The following is a 24,280-nucleotide window of genomic DNA, read 5'->3' as shown; positions in this document are numbered from 1 at the left end:
GGAGACCATGGTTTATTCAAGCATCCTCTTAGTTTTTCAAAAGCAGGGGTAATAACAGAAGACATCATCTATTATCATGTATAAAGGGCTGAATAGGAAACATTTCCTTTAATCCTAGAGACACTCCATAACAGCACATCTCACCAGCCTTCAGGCACATCTCACTAGCCTTCAGGATGGGTGTGGGTTCACCCAGGGCCTAGGACTTTTATTACACAAACTAGGAGCCATTCCCCACCATGGCCAGGCCATCCAGAGGTAACCAGCTGGCATCTAAAAGACAATAGGAGTACTGAGCTCCTGGAATTTTATGGTTGAGTTGAGACAGATTTTTGGGCCCTGACATAGTACCACATGTGCACACTTCAGTTACCCAGTGTGATTGCTCTCACAGCCACCTGGGCTGTCCTGGTGACAACGCATCACTCCTCTCAACTCCCTAGAGCTGTTGATGGCCAGCTAACTATGCTTCCTGGGATGGCATGTGCTGCCCAGGCAGCAGGATCATACATCAGCAGGATCATGTTCTCACCCCAGGCAGCTTCTTGGCTACATTTTCATATGGTCCCAAACTAAATATCTGTCATTATTAAAGAACAAGCTGTAAATGATACTCTGGGGGGTTTCTAAAGAGAATTAAGTATGAAGGCTTCCTTCTAATAACATTTTTGTGTTGGGTTGGCTCTGCTGGTTAAGAAAGAAATTCAGGTGCCTGATATCTTTTATATAATCAAGCAGTAGCAGATAATGGAAAGAAAAGACATATGGAGAGAGACCGACAGATATGACATATAATGCATATACATATATATTCATACGTATTTACACAATCATAGACTTACTTTGTATCTATAGCTATTCATGTGCCATGCTTATAAATTAAGATTAAAATGAGGGTTCAAAAGAATAATTTGCAACATTAAAACATTCTGTTAGAATTTGTTTTTGCTTGAGTCTCTGAATTGAATATTTTATTAACCCAGTAGTCTTATTATTCAGGACCATCAGAACATTTGACCTAAATCCATATGATTTCCACCAGGAAGGCGGTAGGGATAAGCTCTTCTCACATAATTTATATTAACAAACTTCATAAACATTGTGAACTGTAGCCGTCTCACCTCCTGTTTTTACAATGCAGTGACTATGAGTTTACGCCTTATAAAAATGATTTATAGGCATCCGGCTATCATGCCCATATTTAAGCTGCACCCAGCACATTCAGAAATGATGTTGCCCATTTGCCTTGTTGCTCAATGCTGGTAGAACCAGATTCTATGCTTGCCTGACTGTACACTCAGCTGTGGCACACTGTTCCAAGGATGCCACTTATGGTGACCAGTATACCTTTTTGTTGGTTTTTCAGACATAGCTGTCCTGAAAGCCTGAAGGCAAGACATTCAGTCAGCCTCTTAGCTAGCACCTCATGCTTGGAAAGAAAATGGGCTCCAAATACATTTCATTATTAATAAGACAGTAGAAGGGAGAAGAGGGGAGGGGGGAACCTGAGAGACTGAGTCTTTACCTGCTTTTGAAAGTTTCATTTCTTTTTCAGGCAGAGTCATTGTTGGGGGATGAGAAAAGTCAACTGTTCATCTGGAAAACAACAGAAACTTTTCCAGTTCTGTTTTTTTCTTGCCCGATCAATAGAGCACATGAGGGCTTGGGAGATGGATCAGTGGGTAAGCAGCTGCCATGTGAGCCTGATAGCCTGAGTCAGGTGCTCAGAAAACATGTTCAACTGAGCATGCTGTGAGAGCATCTATCATGTCCAATGCTTCTCTGGAAAGATGGGGTGCAGAGACAGGAGAATCCCTAGGCCAGTAAGCTAGCTTAACACACACAGTAGTGCACAACAAATGCACCCTGTCTCAAACAATGTGGGAAGTGAGACTGACACCCAAGGTTGTCCTCTGACCTCCACATGTGCTGTGACATATGCATGCCTGTACTCACACAAACATGTGTACACATCACATACAGACAGGGGAAAGGGAGGTGAGTGAGAATGTTATGAGCATATCTCTATCCAGTTAGCACTGCCAATGAAATAAAGCATAGGTTCCTGGTGACTTCAAAATGTCCAAGAGGGAGAGAGAAGGAGGGAAGGAGGAAGGATGAGAAGGAGAGAGAAGGGGTTGAATTCAGCCAGCACAGATTCTGGGTGGATTTTGTTAGTAGATCAAAGAACCACCTCCCAGTGTTGGGTGGATGCTAAACCTGAACATTCAATAAATATTGGTAAATTGATTAACTGAGCAATTAAATTTCAAGAATTAGCTTTTAAAGTCCAATGAAAATAAGATTAATGTCCACAAGGGAGTTCTATTGTCTGTAAGGGCATTATCACACTGACTTCCCCTTGCAGAGGCAAATGGTTGAAATTCCGCTAGTCTTTGTAAAAACAGCCACTATGAGTGACACTGTCAACCTGGTTATAATGAGAGTGAGGCCACAAAAAGTATGAAGGTATGTCCAACTTCATTTGACAATGTAACAGGGTGTAATCACCTACAAAGTTCATGATCAGGAATCATGCATGAAGTTATTTAAAAATCACACACACTAAGATCTCATGATGGGATTGGGACATGGCTTATGTGTGCACTGAGGCATGCATCATCACCATAGCTACCACTATCATCATCACCATCATCACTAAATGTTAGTATTTGACTAGCAGACTCTATCTAGCAATACTTACATATCACTATATTTCTCTCTGTTCTATTTTCAAACAGTGTAGACATGTTAGAGGAAATACAGAATAACACATGAAATATTTTCAGAAAAAGGGAAAATGTTGCCCTGAGTGTGGTGTTAAAAAACAATTTGAATACCAAGTTCAATGGCTGCAACCCAAACAGCCAAGTGGGTCTGGATTGCTCCCTCCACAAGGTAGAGGGATGAAACTGGGACCTGCTCAGTATGGACTTAGAGCTGTTTCACTCCTGGCCCGTTGTCTTGTGTGGCTATTTTAAGGAGACTGTTATACACACTTTTGAGTGTACCTATCAAGTCACTGCAGCTGGGTTGTGACATCACAGGCATTGTCTTTATTTATTGACTCTGATGTGCTTTCTGTCATGAGGCTCAGGGCCACTGTGAACTAACTAACACTTAAGTGTGCCCGTTTGGATTGAGGATGGCTTCTGTCTGTTGGACCCCAGACGTCCCAGCAGATGAGTCACTAAGAGACTAAGCCCCTCTACAAATGCCCTACTTCTCCCAAGCAGCTCTGGTCACTAAGGATCCAAGGATTCCCAGTCACAGGTGACTCTGGAACAGTTTTGGTCACCCTGACTCACTTACAATGTTGTGGAAAGTTGGAGCTTTGGCTCTACTTTCTGTAGGTCTTCACAGCCACCCATTTATATAGAAGAACCACCCCTTCGCTGTGATGTCAAGAGGACTTTGTGTGTCTGCCCCTGATAATCTCAGTACACCCCTAGGTCACACTCTGTAAGTTTCTCCATTCTCCCCTGACTGCACACACTGATACCTATCATAGGGTCTTTTTCTGTACTTACAAATTTGTTTAACCTGCTTTCCTATGGAATTCTCATGGCCTGCCCTCATGAATATCTCCTGACATAACCTTCAATACCAGGTCAGGGTCATGATTTGTATGCTCTCACCTACCTTTCTTTTCCTTCAGAACATATCTCTTCCTTTGTAAATACAGTGGAAAACACAGGGCTACACCTGTCAATTTCTCAACTGTTGTCCCTTTGTGAATAAAATACATCATACCCAGCTTGCCACCAGATTCCTAGCTCCAACTATATGGGTGGACACATTATATCCCTCAATTAGAATTTGTTGGGGAGGGGAGATAAAGGAATGAATGAGTATATGAATAGAGCCTCCTATCCCAGGACATGGTCCACAGCACTCCAGGATCTACCAGCTGACTCCTTAGAGACCTGTCCCATCATCATGTCCAGCCATACCTTAGTCAACATTCCCATCTGCCTCTGTCTCTTAAAATGAACACTGTCCCCCCTCCCTCTCGGACATTTGCCTGCCTGGTCTTCTACTCTCCACAAACCTACCTGGGGAGCCATATACTCCAGTGTCCCCCACTTCTTCCTCAGCTTGTCATTGAGCTACTGTCAAACATCCTAGAGTTTCTTTTGTTCTGTTCTCCAGTGGCCAATACTGCCAACTCTACTGACAGCTTCTACCGGCTGCTTCTATTGGCTACCCTTCCTAAGCAGCTCACTGTCCCATATCCATTCTCCCATAGCCTTGATAAAAACCTATACAGTGGCCTCTCACTTATATCCCAGCAGCCTACTTCCTCTCCTCCATCACTTGTGACATTTCCATAAAACAATCCTAGTTCTGCGTCTCCCCAGCTTCGAACTTTTTTTTCCAATAGATTAAAAATCTAGTAAAGGCCATTCATTTTCATGAGCTTTCTCTGAGTAGAGTAGTTCATAATATCAAAATGTCAGAAGTATCTGAATTAGCCCACATCAGAGAACAGCTTTTTAGGTCACAGCACATGTGTACAATGAAACCCAGACATCTACTACCATTATGACAATGCCCATGATCCTGGCTACATCTAGCTCATCTATACTACAGTATGTCACCAGTGATCTCAAATGCTGAGCTAATCTGAATGTGTCTTCTTAAAGGACAGGTTTTTTTAACAAGAACTTAGTTCTGCATATAGGTAAGATCTGAACTTCACTGTGGTGATCACCTGTGAGCTGCTCCTGATGGTTGATTTTGTTACAGACAGCATTCCTCAGTTCTATTTTTTAACTATATAAGATAATACAATGTATTCATCGGTGTGTGTTCCATTTTCTCCCCAGGAAAAGTAACCCCTAATCAATCAGTTCTTTGCTCACAACTATGCTGCAAAATCCACAATAGCCCCAGGTCTGTAGCATGTCCCCAAAATACAAACAGAAATATGAATAAATGGATGAACAAATGAATGGCGAGAGTGTATGCAGAAATCCCCATGGTCCACCATGAATGCAGCAGAAAGCCCCGTGAGATGCCCACTGTGTCTGCTACTCAAGTAGAAGCCCTAGTTCATGAAAATATTATTCCAAACAATGGAAAAATATACAAAATTAATATAATTCCTTTGATTCCTCAGACTATAGGTAATTCTGTGCTTCCTAGTGGAGATGGCACCCAAATAGATCCTCAGAGAGTGAGTGGTTATGGACCTACTAAGCACAAAGCTAGAAGCAGCCGAAGTTTAATTCAAACACTTTCACTGTACCTCTGCACTCAAGGACTCCAGTTTCCCTTTCTGTGGCTAGAATGCAGTGTCTACAAGTATGTGACATGCACACACATGCATTTGCCCAATACCCTTGGAGAAACTCAAGTCAGCAAACCAGTCACTGAAACTCACACCCCAGGAAAGAAAAGGGTTGTAAAACAAAAACAGTTAGGAATTTCCAGCCTAGATACAACCCAACTAGTTACACCCAATTCCCCAATGTTGCCTCTCCAAACACAAGTAAGTCTCTTAGTTATTTTCTTATTGCTATGACAAAATACCCAACAAAGTCAACTTAAGGGATGGCTTATTTTGACTCACAGCTCTAGGGAACACAGTTCGTCATGGTAAGGAAGACAGGGCAGCAGGAGCATGAGGTGACTGGTCTCACATTACATCTGCAGTCAGGGAAGATACTGGTCCTCTGCTCACTTTCTTTGATTCCTTCACCAGGATCCCTAGTCCAATAGATAGTGCCATCCACAATCAGAGTTACTCTTCTCTACTCTCTTAAGCCCGTCTGGAAACAGCCACTTACAGACACATCTATGGTATATGTGTACAGTGATTCTGAATCCAATCAAGGTGCCAGTGGTGATCAGTCATCAGAACAAATGAAAGAATATCCCAAGCCTACTTGTAGCCCAAGGAATCAAAGACCAAGAGGTTTAGGGCTGGGTCTTATCTTTAGGATGATGACAGATATTGTGGGAGTCTAAAGAAAAGACCATCTCTTTCCAGCACTAAAAAAACCTTTTCCTGGGAAAACAGAAAGTTCCACTAGGGGGCAGACAATACGTGGGGTGGTGTGGCTGGGTCGCCTTGGACCACTGTTTAGCGGGGGCTTTATTATAATAGCACACACTCTTCTCCACCAGTCAGATGCTTGATTGATCTTCGCCAGTATTACATATTTGTTTTCAGTTTCCTGAACTCTCTTCAGCAACAGTAATTAATGTCAGACAGTGTGTTTTCTGGTTAATGCAACCGCACCTATAATAGCTCAAATCTGCACTTTCTCTCTCTACCATGCCTCCCTCTCCATGCTCTGTCTCTTCGTGTTTACTTCTGGCTTAACTTTTTTTAATCTAAAATAAATCAGCATGAAAAGCATTAGATTTTTTCATTTAGATTCTCAATTGACTTTTATTACCAAGATAATTCCCCTTATCTGATTGCAAATGGAGGATTGTTCCCTTGTTGGGATCTGAAGGAAGATGGTGAGGTTCAGTCTCTCCTTGATTTTCCTGCTGGTGGGGTTCTGGTTTGAGATTGCATCAAATCAGGGTGTAATCTCCATCACTCCACCTTTTGGAGGCACATGAAGGATATCAATCTCTTCCAGGATGCTTAATGAGAAGTGACCTGCAGAGAGTACCCCATTCTTCATCTCTCCACCAGAGCATCAGATCCCCTTTGTCTGCAGGTAGAAATGATAGCAGCCAAGAACAGAGCCATTGATGGGAAATTCCTATGTGAGCACTAGGCATGGTGGGCAGAGTCATTCCAAAGTGCGGGCACACTGATGACCCTGTTACAAGGTCAAATTTAGTTAAACTGCTCTGTGTTTCAGGAGATGTCCCCTGATTCCTTATGCATTCCTTCCAGCATGTTCTGTCATGTTTGCTTTTATTTTTCTCCTTTTCTCCTTATTTCCCATGAGATGACAACTCTAGGGTCTGACTCTGTTTCTTGTACCAAGAGGAAACTTTTCTTCCTGTAATCATTTAGTGACACCTTCTGCTTCCTCAGTGACTACCCCCCCACCCCCTGCCAGTGTGAACTACTTGAGATTCAAGAACACAAAGTTGTTCTGGCTTTGGAACACCCCAAAAGTTCTGAGATTTCAATAGCCCTCTGCAGCAGTCTTGGGTGACTCAGCTGTTTTCTGTTTCAAAGACAAAAATCAAAACCACTGAACAAGATCGGGGCAATTCCAAGCCCTTCACTGACCTGCTTGCATGGAACTCCTTCTCTGACCCAAGGGGAAGAGATTGACATTTTAAGCTTATAGCTTCTTGGGTGGTGTTTATTTGTTTTTTGTTTTGTATGTGTAAAAAACAAATTTATAGAAAGAAATCTAAAGAGAGCCTTTTTTATGCCTGACTTTCACACTTTTTGAGAATTAAGGGGAGAGGCACTTACACCTTCTACTTGTTGGAGGAGAGCACTATTTGGTCCTTAATGGCTTTATCACAAGAAAATGATCACAGCTGTGCTCTTGAGGGCTTACCATGAACAGAGCAGTGCTAAATGCTTCTGAGGTATTATGTGGTTCCCATGGCAACCCTAGAAGAAAGGGTCTACCATAACCTCATCTTCACAGCAAGGAAGTATCATTCTTAATATTGTTGTTTGTAAAACTGTCAGCATTAGTGTGGTCAACAGTGAAGTATTCTTGAGTTCCTACTGTGCACCAAACTCTATCTTGAGCCCCTTCAACATGTGACCATATTGCAACCCCACAGAAGCATTACTTGAAGGCATTGTGATAAATATTTTATATGTGCAGCAACTGTCAAAGGAGCCCCACAACAAAATGGTAAGCTCTTTGAAGCAACTGATGATGGAGAAAGCAAGAGTCCGTGGGCAAATTCAACATTAAACTTTGCTAGGCTAGAAGACAAACTTGCCTATATCAGGGTCCAAGCATCCAGCCTTCTGCTGTCTCAGGAGAGAATGACTGATTTGATTATGATGATGAGAAGTTGCCCTGGAAACTTGGAGTGATGGTTAATCTTGACTGTCAACTTGAGTAGATGGAGAGACTCCTGGGAGATTGTAAAGCACACTTGTGGGTGTGTCTATGAGAGCATTTCCAGAGATGATTAAATCATGAGGGCTCTGACCTACTGAACAGTTTCATCCATTGTTGGACTCAAGCTGGGAATAGATTTTCAGGTGGTTGGGGGGCTGATTTGAGGAAGTAGGTCACAGGGGCTGTGTCCTTGAGGGCTGTATCGTGCCCTTGCCTGCTGATCACCACTCTACTCTTCTTTCTGGATGTCCTGATGCAAGTCTCTGATCTGCCACGCCCTCTTCATGATCAACTGAGAAGTCTGAACCCTTAGCTAAACAAACCTTTCCTCTCTTGCATTGTTCCTGTCGGGCATTTGGTCATGGTGGTGATAAAATGAACATACTTGGGTCTGGAGAGTAAAGAGAGGGTAAAGTATTTGCCACACAAGTACAAGGACCTGATTTTGGATTCCCAGGACTCACATCAAAAGCTGAGTGCAGCAGCAGGGCCTTTGTAATCCCAGGGCTGAGGTAGTGGGTACAGGGGGATCTTGGAAGTTGTTATTGAGCCAGTCTGGGGGAATGAAGGAGTTCTAGGTTCAGAGAGAGACTGTATCTCAAAAAGTAAGGTAGAGGGGCTGGCTAGATGGCTCAGCAGCTGAAGGTGCTTGTCTCCAAGCCTGCGGACCTAAGTTCAAGCTCCAGAACTCACATGGTAGAGAGAACTGATTCCTAAAATTTTCCCACTTACCTTCACATGTGTGCTGTGACATATATGGGCAGGTATGCACATTCATACGTACATGTAAATGTAATAAAAATACAATCTCTGCTTATACAGAAATACTTGTATGTGCACATACAAACGCAAAAGTAACACTTATGGTACAAAGCTATAGACTACAGGGTTTCTGCTGTGGTCATTTCTAGAGATCAAGTGGGAGGTTGCCAATCATATGGTGGGGTGGGGGAGGAGCTCTGAGAGCACAGGGCAGGAGGAACCTTCAAGTCAGTGGAAATGTCTCAGATCAGGATTTGGTACGGGTTACACCGCTGTCTGCATCTATTTAAACAAAATGAACTATGCGCTTTTTAAAATCCATGAATATTGATGTATGCAAATTTTATTTTTAATAAGGATGAGCTTTATAAAAAAAATCATATCCTGAATAAGCTCCGATTTAGCTTAGAGTTTGATTCAACCAGCATGTTTAATAAGAAGTAAACCGGGTCAGTAGGTTGCCCTTGGGTATCGGACCACCCACTGGAAAAATCTACAAGTGAGGACTAAGATGTGTGCCTAGAGTTCATGTTCCTTAAGCACACGTGAGTGCAAGACCAGCACTGTGAGTGTGGGACCTGTGTGTTTACCCAAGCATCTGTGCACAGAAGTGCCACACTTGGCTTAATGCTGCCATCTCAAATGACTTCTGGTAGAGTATAAAATTCACCACTGCAACCAGTGCAAGTGTGTGTACTTTTTCATTTGTGTACCAATGTACATGTGTGTGGGTGTACATGTGTACATATGCCTATGGAGGCCAGGGGTCAACTTTAAGTGCCTTCCTTGATCATCTTCCATAGTATGTTTTAAGGTAGGCTCTCTCCCTGAGCCTGGAGCTCACCAATTTGGCTAGTCTCACCACAGCACTGGGGTTTGAGGTTTTGTATGGGTACTGGAGATCTGAACTCAGGTCCCCTAGCTACAGTCAAACAAGTGGTCTGCCAACTAAACCAGTTCCACAGTTCATGTTGCAATCGTTTTTAAAGATTAAACATCACCATGATATCATTCAGCCAACAGCATTGTTTGCTTTGAATAAGAAATGTCCCCCATAGGCTCATGTGTTTGGATACCTGCACCTGTTTGTCAGTCAGACTGGATCAAAACTTCTGGTGAGTCTTATCCCATGATTTAATTTTCTTAACATTGAAACACAGTCAAACTTTGGGGGTAAAGTCTCCATGTGGCAATTCTCACAACAAAGCCTCAGGGATGGCTGTGTCAAATTCCCTTGCAAAATACCAGCTACAGCAAGTACCTGAGACTTTTATTGTAAGAATAAGCTTTGTCTACAGAGTAAGTTCTAGGACATCCAAGGCTATTACACAGAGAAATCCTGTCTCAAAAACCAAAAGGAAAAAGAAAGAAAAAAAAGATATGCCTTATTGGTTCTATTGACTGTGTTAGGGCCTAGGGAGGAAAGATTGGCAATAAGCATAAAAGCATAAGGATAGATTCTATTGATGGAGGACACAGAGTACATGGTCATTTTCACAAGGATGAGTTCTAGTCACTGAAAGACAAAGCCCAGGGTTAGGGCATAAACAATTCTCAGGACTTGGGGGAAATTCAGGTGGAGACTGGCTCCTAATAGAACAGCAAACGATCACCATGTTCTTTGGCTACTTTCACTCCAACATTCCAGATGTCTGGTGTCATTTCTCCTTCCTTGAAGGAAGCAGGCCTGCATGCTTAACAATTCTGGTTTCTCCATTGCTTACCCTAGGCAGTGATTCTGACCAACACACTTATGTCACTTCCCTGGGTTGACAACCACACATACTGAAATGATGGTGGAGAAGGAAGCAATGCTTGGAAAACCCAAGCCACTCTGCAGTCCTTGTCTACTTCCAAGCAAGCTAGAGGCAGTGAATATTGGTGCAAAGTGACCGCCTTCATGGATGGGAATAAATCAGCTGAGTTGGTTCTTGCAGCAGACCTGTTATTCTTGTAAGAATGAAGCGCACATGCCCATCGGTGAACTGTGACATAATTGTCATTGTGCTGCTGATTCCACTCAAGAGTTAATGTTGTAACTCAATTTTTGCTAAAGACAGCATTGGGCATTCTAAAGATAGGCAGTCAAATACACCCCAGTAATGTACAGTTGTAATTTGTCTTTACAGAGACCATTCATTAAAAAAATTTAAGTGTGAAATCTATTTAAAGACCTTTCTTGACAGTTCTCCCTGTTTTCAAACAAGAATACTCATGTTTTCATTTTGCAATAGTGCCCACAAATTACTTAGCCCAATACAAGTGGCCAATGTTCTGAGACTTCTTAGGGGAGCTTTCCTATCTGTATCCCAGAATTCCTAGTGCAGAGTGTGGTATGCACAAGAAAGCCAACAAAACTTGTTCATCCCAGGGAACATGTCTCTCACCTAAACTCATGGAACCCTCTGCATACACTTCAGCCAAGATGCAATCCTTCTGCATGCCTGACCTGGCCCATTGCCACTCAACAGGCTGCTTCACTCAGGGACTAGAGAGCAGTGCAGGACAGTGGACGGAGCAGAGTGCAAAGAAGTCAGTGGGCAAAGCAGAGTGCAGAGAAGCCAGCAGCACCTAGAATGAATCAGCGGAATGATAAGCTAAAATCACAGTTCTCATAAACTTCCTGCAAATGCATGGCTGAATTGGAGACATTTGGGGCCTCTGTGCAGGTGAGTCCCATGTGGATCTAGTCCCGTGCTCTAGGCCATAGGCTGCTTTAACACAAAGTGACTTCTTGCCTTCCATACAGAGTGGTAAGCAGTTTTCTATCCACTTGGAAAAACAATTTTCCCCCATTTGCCTTCAGCTCTATTTCTTCTCAGACATACTGCCATTTCCAAATTGGGGTTTTGCTGAAGATATCCAGTTGTCTTTTTGAGACAGAGAGAGGATGTGAATTAGAACTGAGATAATTTCACTATTTCAGATTCTTATTAACAAAAAGGCTATCCAAATAGATGACTTCTACTTTGTAGCTTCACTTGGGCAAATGGGAGCTGGTACTCAGCTGTCCATCATCCTTCTGTTTGGCTGCTAATCACTCAAAAGCCCGAGTGTGCAAGGCAGTCAACTGTAAGCATTGAGTCAGAGAAGACACCATTTATGCAATAACTGTCACTTTTCCTGGTTTCCAGTTTGCACCCAAGATGCATTTAATGAGCTTTTGTTCATCATTTATTTATGGCAAAATCCTAAAGTATCTACTCAAGGCTGACTCGGTGTCAGAAGTAAGTCCATGGTTCCATAGAGCAACACATAAACACCTTTCCCCATGCTACTCTCAAATAGACTCCAACCCATATGGCCCTTCCCAAAGTCTCTTATATTTTCTTTTCTCCACTTGTACAAATAATTGAAAATTAGTCAGAAAGCAGACATCTCAGACGTCACTTAGACACACCCTTGGTGTGTATGCCATGCATAGTCACCCTTCCTCGAGTATGAGCAGCAGCTGTGGAAAGAGCAGGCTCCCACCCCTACGGCTAAGATTACAAATCTGTTGTCATTGAATCAATCAAAATGGAGAATATGTCAGGTAAGCCTGACCTAACAAGTGAAATGTATAAATATGTCAAGAGAGATCCAATGCAGACAAATTTCCAGATGACCTTGAAAAGGCAAACAAGGGACAAGAGATAGCTCTCTTGCCAATGACCCAGGTTCGGTTCCTAGCAGCAGCATGGTGGCTCCCAGCAGCCTTTATCTGGTTCTAGGGATCTGATGCCCTCTTCTGGCCTCTGAGGGCTCCTGCATGCATGTGGCACACACTCAGCCTCACATAAGTAAATATAAACAATTTTTAAAGAACAAATTAGAGTTCTCTCTGGCTAGAGCCACATAGCAAGGACATACAGGTGGCTTCTGGTAGTTGATATTTATCTGTTACTCTCAAGAAAATAGAGACTTTGGTCCTGCAACACGGAACTAAATTCCCTAAGCATTTGGTGAGAGGCTGACACTAATTCAGACTGGGGGTGGGGGGCTTCTCTATGCAGAGGAGCCATCTAACCCACACTATAGTGTGCACAACTCTTAGACAGGACCATCTGCTACACAGCAATACAAAACAAATACAGATGGCACTTTCCAGGGTGTGTTTCCTGTCTCCAAGAGCCAATCCTGGCTTGAAGCAGTCTGCAGTGATACATTGTGCTGGTGTAATCCTGGCCTTAACAAAGAAAGCTGGATGCTTCAGTCATCAATGCAGGGAGGCTGTAAGAAAATAACCAAGTTTCCCTGGATTGGGACACCCTGGCTGTCATCCTGTGCACTGCCATTTGGGGAATAAAGTCAAGTCTTTATACATTTCATTAACTGTGAATTTTGAAGCCATTTTCTCCTCTGTGCATCCTTCTCTTCAGTCATTCTTCACCCCTTCTGAGACTCTCCTAATCATCAGACTGGTCACTGAAACTCTACTTTGTCTCCTATGTATAGACCCTCCCTCTCATTCTTTCTCTTGGTCCCTCTACTTTTCCGCTCTCATCCTGTGTTTGGGAAACTCAATGATTCTGCCTTCTGTAGTATCAAGTCTGTACTTGATTACATCCAGTAACGTTTCTAGTTGATTTCCTCTTTTTTTTCTTCCCCAAACATTCTGTATTGCTCTTTCTATATGTTATCCATTTGTCTCTCCCATAGTGATGGTGGCTCCCTTTAAGCCCAAGAAATTAAAAGATAAAACAATACACTTACAATATTGACAATAGCCTTTGTAAGAGTCCATGCTTGCTGATTCTATCATTTCAATGAACAGTTCTATTAACTGGCATTTATCTTGCTCATGATTCAGTCTTTTAGATTCTTTGATTGTCTAGTAATTTTTAACTGGGTGCTAGAGATTATAAATTTTACATCATCCATTGTTGATGTTTTTGTATTCATGTAAGTAACATTGAACTTTGTTTTGCTAGCCAGCTAAACTACTCAAGAAATAGCTTGGTTCTTTCCGCATGTCTTTAAATTGTAGTGAAATGGGTCTGAGACTTGAGTCTAGAAACTACTTTAGACACACTTCAAAGTCATGACCTTTTGGTAACCTTATTAGATTGCTTCCAAATTCAACAAGGTCTCTACATTCCAGGTGGTTGGAGACCTAAGTGGACAAGAGCTCATGAGCTGCCCTCTCCAGGCCAGCCACTTACATCTCAACAAAGCACAGATAGGTTTTCTTCTGCCAGAATCAAGGAGACCTGAAGCAACTATTTTGAAGAGTTATGTCTGTGTTGTAGGTCTCCTCTCAGGAACTGTGACCTCAAATTCTATCTATAATTCAGTCTTAACTGAGAGAGACTGCTGGGCCCTGTTTATGTTCCCCTGACCTGAATAACTAGTTAGAATTATTAGGCTTTTTGCCAGAAATATCTTCCTCTAACTCAGCTTTAGCCTATACCTCAGCTTCCTACTGAGCCTCCAAATCCTCCCAGGCTTACAAGAGGAACATGGCCAAATGCCTCTATTTCTGAACTGCCTTGTTGGATCCTCTGTGCTCACAGTTCTGTGTCGCCATTTACTTGCTGCCTCACCAGAGGATGAGCAGGCAAAGGAACCAGATTTTAGGACTGTGTTCACAGCACCTAGCATGGTTACTCTCTCATAGGGGGTTCTGGATACATATTTTATTTCTGTCATAAAAGAAAGTCATATATAAATGTATTCATTCCAAAGAAGCAGACACAAGTTCATGTTTTGTGTTGCAAGAATTCTGTACTTTTGTGTTTGTTTAATAGGGACAGACTTTAGAATGTATGGCTTCCCCATTAGTGTTTTCCTTTTTAAATAAGGTTTCTTTACTTTTATTTGATGTGTCAGGATGTTTGCCTACATGTATGACATGTGTGTGCGTCAGATTGTGCAGTTCCCAAGCAGGCCAGAAGAGGTCATCAGACCCCTGGAATTGGAGTTACTGGTGGTTGTGAGCTGCCTTGTGGGTGCTGGAAACTGAACCCACATTCTCTGCAAGAGCAGCAAACACTCTCAACTGCTGAGCCATCTCTCCAGCCTCCCTCATTAGTGTTTGCAAAAGACATCTTTATCATGTAGAGAATAAAGCCTCAGAAGCCAAAAATCAATATTATTAAGCACTTGGAATCTTACAGTGTTCCACATGGAATTTAAGCTGTCTGCCTCCATATTGAACTTGTCCAGTTTTCCCATTATTGTAATTATAGTGTTGTGATTCACTGCCCAACTACGAGAAGATATGTGCATATATGAGTTATTAGTATTGGTTATTCAATTTTATTATCTCTGTTTATGTTTTTATTGTATGGGTGTGGTATGAACATGCCACAGCAGACATGTGAAAGTCAGAGAGCAACTTACAGGAGTCAGTTCTCTCCTTCCATCATGTGGGCTCCAGGAATCAAATTCAGGCAGTCAGGTTGCCATCAAGGGCCTTTTTATGCCTAGCCATTTTGCCAACCCTGGTATTTATATTTTAACAGAAAATGTTATATATTTTTCAAAAAGCACGGAAGTTATAAAGATCATTTTACATGGCACATAAAGTATGGGTTTAATTCACAAATCAAATCTAGCCTGCCACAAAACTACAACATTCACTATAAGAAAAAGTTTGCCGATCTCTATGCTAAACCTGTGAGCACTGTCTAGAATTGTAGATGAACCCTTACAGTAGAATCAGCATATGACAGATTTTGGCTTTCTTTACACACATCATACACATTATAGCTTTTGAATATTATCATCTGCTTGGAAAACAAACCTCTAAAAACCTATATTAAAACTATATAATGATTTTGGCTGTTTGGTAGATATTTTACAAGCAAGCCTAAGTTTTTCCTCTTAATTTCCTCTACTCTAGCATGAGGAGAAATTGGGGCAGCAAAAATAGAGGGAAGTTCCAGGCAAGAAGGAGGTGACAAAGAACCATGACTTGAGCAGGAGGCCATGGCTCAGGGAACACCCTGACTTAGCCCTCTACCATCTGACCCTGACAATATTCAAGACTGGTTTTCCCTGTGTCTGTGATGGTTCCTTGATCCACTCTCCAGCAGGTACTGTCAGGAAGGGAACTTTGTGTCCTCTCTTCTCCTGAGCACCACATGACAATCACAAACCTCAGAGTGGAACATCATGAGGCCAGAGTCCTAGCCACACTAGCTGTGACGCTTGCATCATCTCTCTAAGCCTCTCAGAATTTTCTCTTTGGAAAAAAAATGGGGCTCATATGTCTCACACAGCTGTGTCTAGGATGAATGAGGCTTTTCAGGGGTCAGCCACACCAGTCTCCTTTGTTCCAACTCTGCCTCCACTGAGCTCCTCACAGGCAGTGACTCTAGCCTGGCCATTCTCCTCTCTGGTACCCCTCCCCCTGCCTCACCCTTCACACACCAGCTCTCCCAGTGGCGGTTTATATCAATGTCTTTGTTGCTTTCCACTGGGTCCTATGGATCCAAAGGATGGGTCTAGAACTTCGGGTCATGGTTTCATGTTCAAAGCACAGACTTCTGGGACTACATGTGCAGCTCGGTGGTTCTAGGTTGAATTCCCAGCACACACATACAAATTCAACAGCCCATGGATAGTGAAGGCGGGGAAATCTCTGGATTGAAGAGGAAATTCAATGATGGTCTTGAGTCTACTTGCCTCATCTCAGTCTGCTCATCATGGAGTGCTTGGGCCTACACTACAACAGGAGTCACCAGCATGCTATTCCAGCAAAAACATTGCTTTGAGACCAGGACCGAGGAAGAAAATCAAGATTCAGAAGACTTTAGTCTGGCTCAGATTTGTCAACTCGGCTAGATACTGGGTAATACAGCAAGGTATCTTCTGATAACCAAGAGAAGAAATTATTTGCTTTTCCTCCTATTTGGTCTTTGTGACCTCATCCTTCCATGAGTCAAGTCATCATGAAACCTGAGCACTTCAGAATTGAATGTACTCAAGACCTCAAGATACGGCCAGTCACTTGAAAGCCTTCATCAAAGTCCATAGTAGAGGGGCTGGGGAGATGGTTGAGTTGGTGGAGTATTTGTCTTGCAAGCATGGGACCCTGAGTTAGATCTCCAGAACCCACATTTTAAAAAAGCCAGGTGTGATAATATGTGATTATAATTCCCAAGATAGAAACAAGTGGGTACCTGGGGCTCACTGGACAGCCACCTTAGCCTATTTGGTAACCTCCAAACCAATAAGATGTGTCCAAAAACAAATAAAAAGCTACAGAGGAATGATGCCTCACCTGTGGCCTTTACAAGTACCCGAACACATATGTATACACTCATTTCCATGTATATACTGGCATGAACACACACACACCACCACCAGCAGCAGCAGCAGCAAACTTCCTTGGCACAACACCAAAACCACATGGGCAGGCATTTACTTTTGGTCCACAAAAAGAGTATAATAAAACAATAAACACTGTGAAACAATAGTTTTTTCTCATTGTAAGCCATCAATGCTGGCCTGTAATTCCCAGTAGAGGCAAAATGAGAGAGAACCCCACAATTATCCCTACACACGGTGACTTCCAGACTGTGACCCTGGGAGAGGAGATGCAGCAGCGTCTGAGTTCTCACTGAGCACAGGAGACATATGCAGGACTCAGGTGGCTGGTGTTGACATTCATGAAGAGTAGGAACTATAATAAAAACTAGCATCAACTGATCACAAGGGACCCCTCAAGGTTTCTGACTTGCAACTTTTTGAGAGAAAACTATCTGATAGCAAGAAGAAAGAAATTCCAGAAAGGGGCAGGCCAGGGAATGGCAAGACCTTAAACATGTGGAAAGAATTCACATTCCCACCTTCAGGAAGGTCTCATCACACCAGAGAAGCCAGAGAGATTCCTCAGAAAGTCTGTGTCTTAACAGTGGGACTAAGTATGCCCTAGATATGTACTTCTCCCCCTCAATGCTGTGGGCATTTTAGGCTGGATCATTCTCTGTTAGAGGGAAGGGAGCTGTGCTGTGTATTGGAGAAAGTTAACACCATTTGGGCTCGGGGAAATAACTCAGTCAGGAAAGTGCATGCTATGAGAACCAAAGTTTGATCCCTAGAAAATATATATTTAAAAAAGTTGGGGTGGTGATATGCTCTCATTGTCTCAGAATTCAAGATGCTAAGAGAGGTAACTTCCTGGAGTTTTCCTGCCTAACCAAGACAGTGGTTTTTCAGGTAAAGGTGATGGAAAGACTCTGTCTCAGAAAAAGCAAGGTGAATGGCATCATCCAAAGTTGACTTCTGGATTCCATACATATTCACACACAGGTGCACACAAACATGTACACACATGTTTACACATAGAGAAGCTAGCAGCATCTATGACCCCCTATCCAATAGAATCAGTGGCATCCTCCTCCAAGCTTCCATCACCAAAACATCCAGCCATTACCATGGAGCAAAGTCATGGTATTTGACAACCATTTTTCTACATCAGAACCTCCTCTAGAATTTTCACAGATCTCACAGGTAAACCCTATCAGGACCAAGCTGGTGGCAAACAGCTTAACCTACCACCAGACCCAGGCAGCACTGTTTACAGAAATAGAACAAACTCAAGCATCCAACAATGCAAAAGTCACAATAGCTAATATCCAACTGCAAAACTGCCTAGTATGTGAAGAAAGAAAACACAACTCATAACCAGGAGACAAATCGATCAGTAGAAGTAGATGGGGAAGTAACAGAAAGAACGGTAAATGCCACCAACAATAGCCTTGAACCCCCATTAGTGTTTGCCTCATGTATTTGAGAAGATAGATTCATGACTCACAGAGAGAAATGGGAGATGTAAGGAACCACCTAGAAATTGTTTTAGTTTGCTTGCTGTTTGGTGTTGATGCTTTGATATTGCTCTGGGCCCACTGAGTCACAGTGGTCACACATATAGAGGAACTTTCAAACATCACTATGATTCTTCTAGGTGGCCAGAACCAAGTGTTGCTGGTAAAAATCTCCCCACTAAATAGTAGTAGTAGTAGTAGTAGTAGTAGTAGTAGTAGTAGTAGTAGTAGTAAAGTAATAATAATAATAATAATGCTTGGGTAAATAGTCTTTTCCACATATAACAGCTTCCCCTAGCTCATTTCCTAAAAAGAATGCTTAAGACTGTCACCTGTCAGAAGACAGATAGCCAAGCCTTGACTTGGCTAGAGCATGGACCTATTATCAGACAGGTCTCAAAAAACTTTTGTGAGGTTGTCATGCATATTACAATGGCAAATTGTCATGTTTTGTTTGAGATCACCAGGGCTGGCTCAGAGTGTGCATTCCCAAGCCCATTTTAGACCAAAGCATGTTTGTCTCAAAGACTCCTCTGAGGCCCTCTGTCTGGGGGTGAGTCACCCACCTCCAAATCTGTGCTAGGAAGTACAAAACAGCCCATGAGCAAAACTGTGCCCTTGAGAAGAGTGAAAAGATGAACTATATCCAACAGGGGTTACTGGTGCTTGTCTTGTGATGTTAAAGTATATGTAGGAAGGAGCTGGGTGCCCAAACATGAAGAGAATGCTCAATGGAGAACCACCCCCCCCCCCGGCTGACTGTCTCAGCCTCCCGGGCCAGTTTCTTTTGGATGTTGTGAGCACTTGATTCTATAACATTATCTAATCTGCTCCACTTGCTTTGACTTGGAAGCCTCACCTGAGGGTCAGCCTGATCTGCTTGGGACCCGCTCTGCTGGGAACTCCAGCAGCTGGCCTTATCAGGACTTCCCTAGGCGGTTTCTGCTGGGCGTTTATAAACCTTGATTTGGTGATGTCACTTTTCTGTTGTTATTTGTTCTTTTCCTCAGAAGCATCACTGGATGGGTCATTCTGCTTCACCCAGTACAGTCTCTACAGGGAACATCAGGTGATTGCTTTAAGGGGATTCCCCGTTTCAGTAGGATGCTCTGAGTGCCCAGTTTGGTGGTGTTTTGCCACCTACATATCTATTTCTCTATCTGCTAATCATTATACACTCTTTTACTTGGACTTGTTGTATACTTAACAACTCATTCAAAACCAAGCGTATGGCTATTGAAGGTCGTTCTCTATACCCTGTGAAACAGAGATGTTTAAACACACTCACCCTGGGAGATGAATATCCATCATACAACTCTATGACTTCCCTTCCCATGCTTGGTGAAGCCATCAGAGCCTTATTCATGGGGCTTCTCAGGAAGGCATGCTCACAACGTGAACAGCAAGCAGTTTTCAGACAGGAACCTCCATGTCCAGATATGACTTGGCTAACTTCTGAACCTTATAGAACACTTACTCAGAGAGCAATCTCCTTAGCACATAATGTTCCTATTAGTTTGGGGTACATTTGGGGTAAAGAGGGATCCAGGCTCTGCAAACATCAGGCACCAGGATCTACAACATTCTCACTTTCCTCTGTTTCCTGACCTGGCAAGCTCTCAACACAGGTTCTTCTCATGGTTCAAATTGAAGGCAGTTTAAGGAAGGGACTAGAAAACTTGGACCATGCCTGGGCTGGAGTTAACCAATTACTGTTGCCCCAAGTGAACAGCAATTTCTCTAAGCATTAATACAGCTCAGGACTAAGAAGAGAACTCTGCATCTACAGACTCATTGTTTGGTCAGCAGACTCATGGTTTCTCCCAGGAGCTTGACATCAAGAAAACTCCAAACTTATTTTTATTGAAAAATGAACCTGTTTCTTTAATCTAGAACCCCTGTGGATTGCTGAGAGTTCATCCCAGCAACCTTGCTCATTTTCTACTCCATCAGTCTCTTCACAGTCAAAACCTGGCTTAACAGGAAGCCTTTGAGCTGATGTAGGGGGAGAAGTCACCAGGCTGAGTCCAGTGGCAGGCTGGGCTGTTAATTGGTCTCTTGGGTATGTTCAGCTTGGGATATGGAGCACCAAGGTTTGTTTCTCCCTACTTCCTTCTATCTAAACAGTACTGACATGCCCCAGTGAGGATAACTGTAATAGCTCAATGGCTTTGGACTATTTTAAATTCTGAAATGTTTACTACTGAACTTTGGAGACGAAAAATGTCAACCTGAGATAAACACAGGATCCCTAAAAGATATCTGTATTCGGTAAATGGTACCAGCAGTAAATGGCTATCTCTTCAGAAAGTAAATATATGAACTCTGATAAGAAAAAAATAGATCATACACAGAATAAACTGCAATCCCAGGCAGCAGACAGATGCCTGGCTTGTGGGCCTTCTGTGTACACCTCCATCACCTCCAACCATTTCAATCAGCTCTAAACTTAAACACAGCTTAAAGTTCAGAAGGTCAGGAGGCCTGGATCCTATTCCTTGTTTTCCAATTAGGCCTTCCCTTGAGCCCAGAAAGCAGACCCTGTATGTACCATGTCTCACATATGGATATATATATTTAGTGAAAACCTTCCAAATGGTTGGACTGTTATCTGGGGAGTGGCCAGGGTTCATTTAACACATGTGGCTAAGCTGTTGGCTGTTAAAGACAGTAGACAGTTCAGCCACAGAAACATGTAGTTGTAGCAATCGGCATATTTGAAGTTTCCCCACAAATTCCTACAAAACACCTTTTCCATATTACTTTCAGTGTGCCTACAATAAGGAAGGAATGAGGAAGTCTTATTTATGAAAAATGGAATGCAAGAGAGGGTATTCACTAGGAAGGGTTTAAAACAGAGCCATGAGCGCTATTGTAAAATGTGTGATGAGATAATTCAACAAGTTTTCCCCTCTCTAAGGGACTGGAAAAGAGCCGCAATGGAAATTATACAATGATAAAATTCTGTTCCCATCCAATTAATTACTTGTGAATAATAACATCTCTGGTTTCTTTCAATTATATTCTAATTGTACACCTTTTGCTCTGGCTGATTGGGCAATGAATTAATGAATAAGGACTACTACTGAATTTAATTAACACCATTTGTTTCCTGTGGCCTTTACTTATTTGTTGTGAGCATGGAAATTCACTCTCCCAGGGCTGGAACTGGAAGAAGGCTAGCCTTGAACCCTGCAAAACCTGTTCCTCCCAGTAAGGCTGGCTTCCCTACAGCCAAGTGTGGGTAACTAAAGGTCTTGAGTATTTACCGGAACTCCAGAATGATCTTTCCAAATACAGAATCAATATTCAGACACTCACCTTTCCATAAAGCATTAGCAACGAGCATGTTACAGTCATCCAAAGAGATGAGTAAGTGAGCTATCTGGGAGTCAGTTACAGTGTCATTCATAATTTATTCCATGTACAATGAAAAGCTGATCAGATTCCATGTGTGCTTACTTTCTGAAAAGATAAGTGCTTATGGCTGGTACCCAGGGTAGGATACAGATATCTTTCAGGGTGATGTGTTTATCTCAGGCTGACATTTTCAATCACCAAAGTCCTCCCCGTTTCCAAAAAGTTGTCTGGGCTTGAAAGCTAAAGCCCGTGCTTAAAAAATAAAAGACCAATCTGGAATCTTGCTATCTCGACTCGAGCAAGATGAGTCATGAATACGCTCCCTCTAAACACAGAAGCAGACAACTAGGCATTTCTTCCTAGAGACAGATAAATGCAGACTCACAGGACTAGCAGCACTGGAACCACAGGACGCATTGCGGTTCCCAGGGATGGATGCCAGCTACCCACCTCGGGAATCTTTGAGCAGGTTTTTGTTGTCAATTGTGTATCAATTACATTCGTCCAGTATGTTATTCCCTCCAACATACTGCAAAAACTGAAATAAACTTAGAGATTTTTAAAAAGTATTTTCTAAGACACAAACAAATCAATGTTTTTGCAAGACCAGAGAAGACACATGGCCAGTGGGTCTCCCACATAGACCTCCATTGGTACCTCCGAGCTTGGTATGCGCCTGCCCTCCCACTCTGCCGAGCCCCAGCTGTACCTCGTCTCTGCTGCCTTGCTGCTCAGCCACCTTCAGGCGGGGACACATGTGGATGAAACAAACTTGGGCTCGTCTCTGGGAAGGAAGCCAGTCTCTCTTCACCAAGTCCATGACCATCACATGGTTTTTCAGGCTGCTACTAAAGGCAGTTATCTGAAAGGTGGGGTTGACGATCTTCCCCTCCTCGGGAGGTTTCACAGGCATTCCGGAGCACTGCGTGATACTGGGAATCTTGTGACTTCAGCGAGCCTGCCTGGCAAACACAATTTTCTTTGTTTGATGCAGGTATTGAGTGCAGCAGGAGGGGTTTGGGACCAGCTCCAGTGCAGGCCTGTGTTTTCCAACTTCACAGATCCAAAAATCCTTGCTATGGGGGCTCACGATAGAGTTGTGGAAACCCCTTGGGTGACCTTTAAATGCCACGAGAAAACTTCCTCTGCTGCAGCCTGGCCAACTCCAGCCTCCCGCCCGGGCTCTGAGGTCCAGCTGTCTTCTCTGATTTCAAAGAGACACGTTTCTGTCTCACTTGTTTTCTGCTTGCCTTTAAGTTCCAGAATGAATTCACCTGGTTGCCAAGAGGTTCGGTATGTGTTTCCCTCTCTCTAGACCCTCAAATCCAAATAAATTATTTACAGAGCTCCCAACAAAGGAACCAGGAGGGATAATTGCTGCTCTTTTAGAATGTCTGCTTTTACTTGCCAAAGGCCTGAAAGGAACAAGTACAGACTGCCTACTGGCACAAAGAGTAGCCTCAGCCCTGCAAAAGATAAGAGCACATTCAGGGAAAAAGAGGCTCCCAGAAGTGACAGCTGAGGTGGGAGTGGAGAGACACTGTACCTGGAAGGACAGTGACTCAGGCAGGGGCTCCCATCCAGAGTCAACCATGGAAGTCTTCTCACATCCTGAGCCTCAGTTTCCCCCAGGAAGAGCGCTGGGATAGAACTGCCCTCCCCACCTGCCCCTCCCCAGGTTATAAGGATCAGGTGAGCCACACGCTGAGAAAAGAGCTGCCTGTGCCAGAGTTGGTGAATGCGCCAAAACCATGGTGCACATGACCCTTAGGAGACAGTTACAGTTTCTGATCAAATTATTTTGCACAGTTCTCTCTCCACAGCAGAACCTAATAGTAGCATGCTTATGAAGGTTCACTTTATGCAAAAAGTTATTAGATTCTGAATGTCAGGCTGCTTAGAATACAGACCCAAGGATTGTGCCTCGCTATTTTCATTTCCTGTGTTGGTGCCATTTCTATTCATCTGGTCTTGGGAGCCGTTAGTCAAGGGCACATGCGAGACAAAGCAGATGGCAAGACACAGAACTCTTCTTGCTGGGGACTTCTGTCTGGCTTTCTACAAGGATGACCTTGTGAAAACTTTAACTCACCCCATAATGCAAACCAGGGAAGGCTTAAGGAAGGCCTTGGTAACTTTCCCAGAAGCAGAAGTCAGTGTCAGCTAACATCTTGCTTCTTCCTGCTGTGTACAGGGCCTCTGCAAATTATATTCAGTGGCTAGGACCTGGATGATGGGATTTTATTTCATGTTTTCAAGTCCAGTTCTTCCTTTATTTTTTGATTTATTTACTTTTATATGCATTTGTGTTTTGCCTCCAAGTATGTCTCTGTGAGAGTGTCAGATCTTGGAGTTGCAAATAGTGTTGAGTTGCATGTGTTTGTGTGCTGG

The 24,280-nt window shown here is 43.0% G+C and overlaps 1 protein-coding gene across 4 annotated transcripts in view; it reads right to left on the bottom strand.

Annotated features, from left to right (window-relative positions):
* The window catches only part of CUNH10orf90 (chromosome unknown C10orf90 homolog), a 205,444-nt gene extending 181,940 nt beyond the window's left edge, over positions 1-23,504 (bottom strand). Inside the window, exon 1 of one of the 4 annotated variants that reach the window (XR_005879511.1) lies at positions 22,599-23,504. Coding sequence is in view for 2 of the 4 variants with exons in the window: in XM_021228226.2 (XP_021083885.1) it covers positions 22,599-22,802 (204 nt within the window). In the remaining 2 variants the exon portion in view is untranslated. The remainder of the gene's footprint in view (positions 1-22,598) is intronic. The other 3 variants (XM_021228226.2, XM_021228225.2, XM_013118289.3) reach the window with 3 other exon arrangements.
* Between the last annotated feature and the right edge of the window lie 776 nt (positions 23,505-24,280).

The sequence above is a fragment of the Mesocricetus auratus genome, unplaced genomic scaffold, assembly GCF_017639785.1.
Source record: "Mesocricetus auratus isolate SY011 unplaced genomic scaffold, BCM_Maur_2.0 Super-Scaffold_4256, whole genome shotgun sequence".
NCBI lineage: Eukaryota > Metazoa > Chordata > Mammalia > Rodentia > Cricetidae > Mesocricetus > Mesocricetus auratus.
The sequence above is the reverse complement of the archived record's forward strand: the minus strand, read 5'-3'. Positions and strand labels throughout refer to the sequence as shown.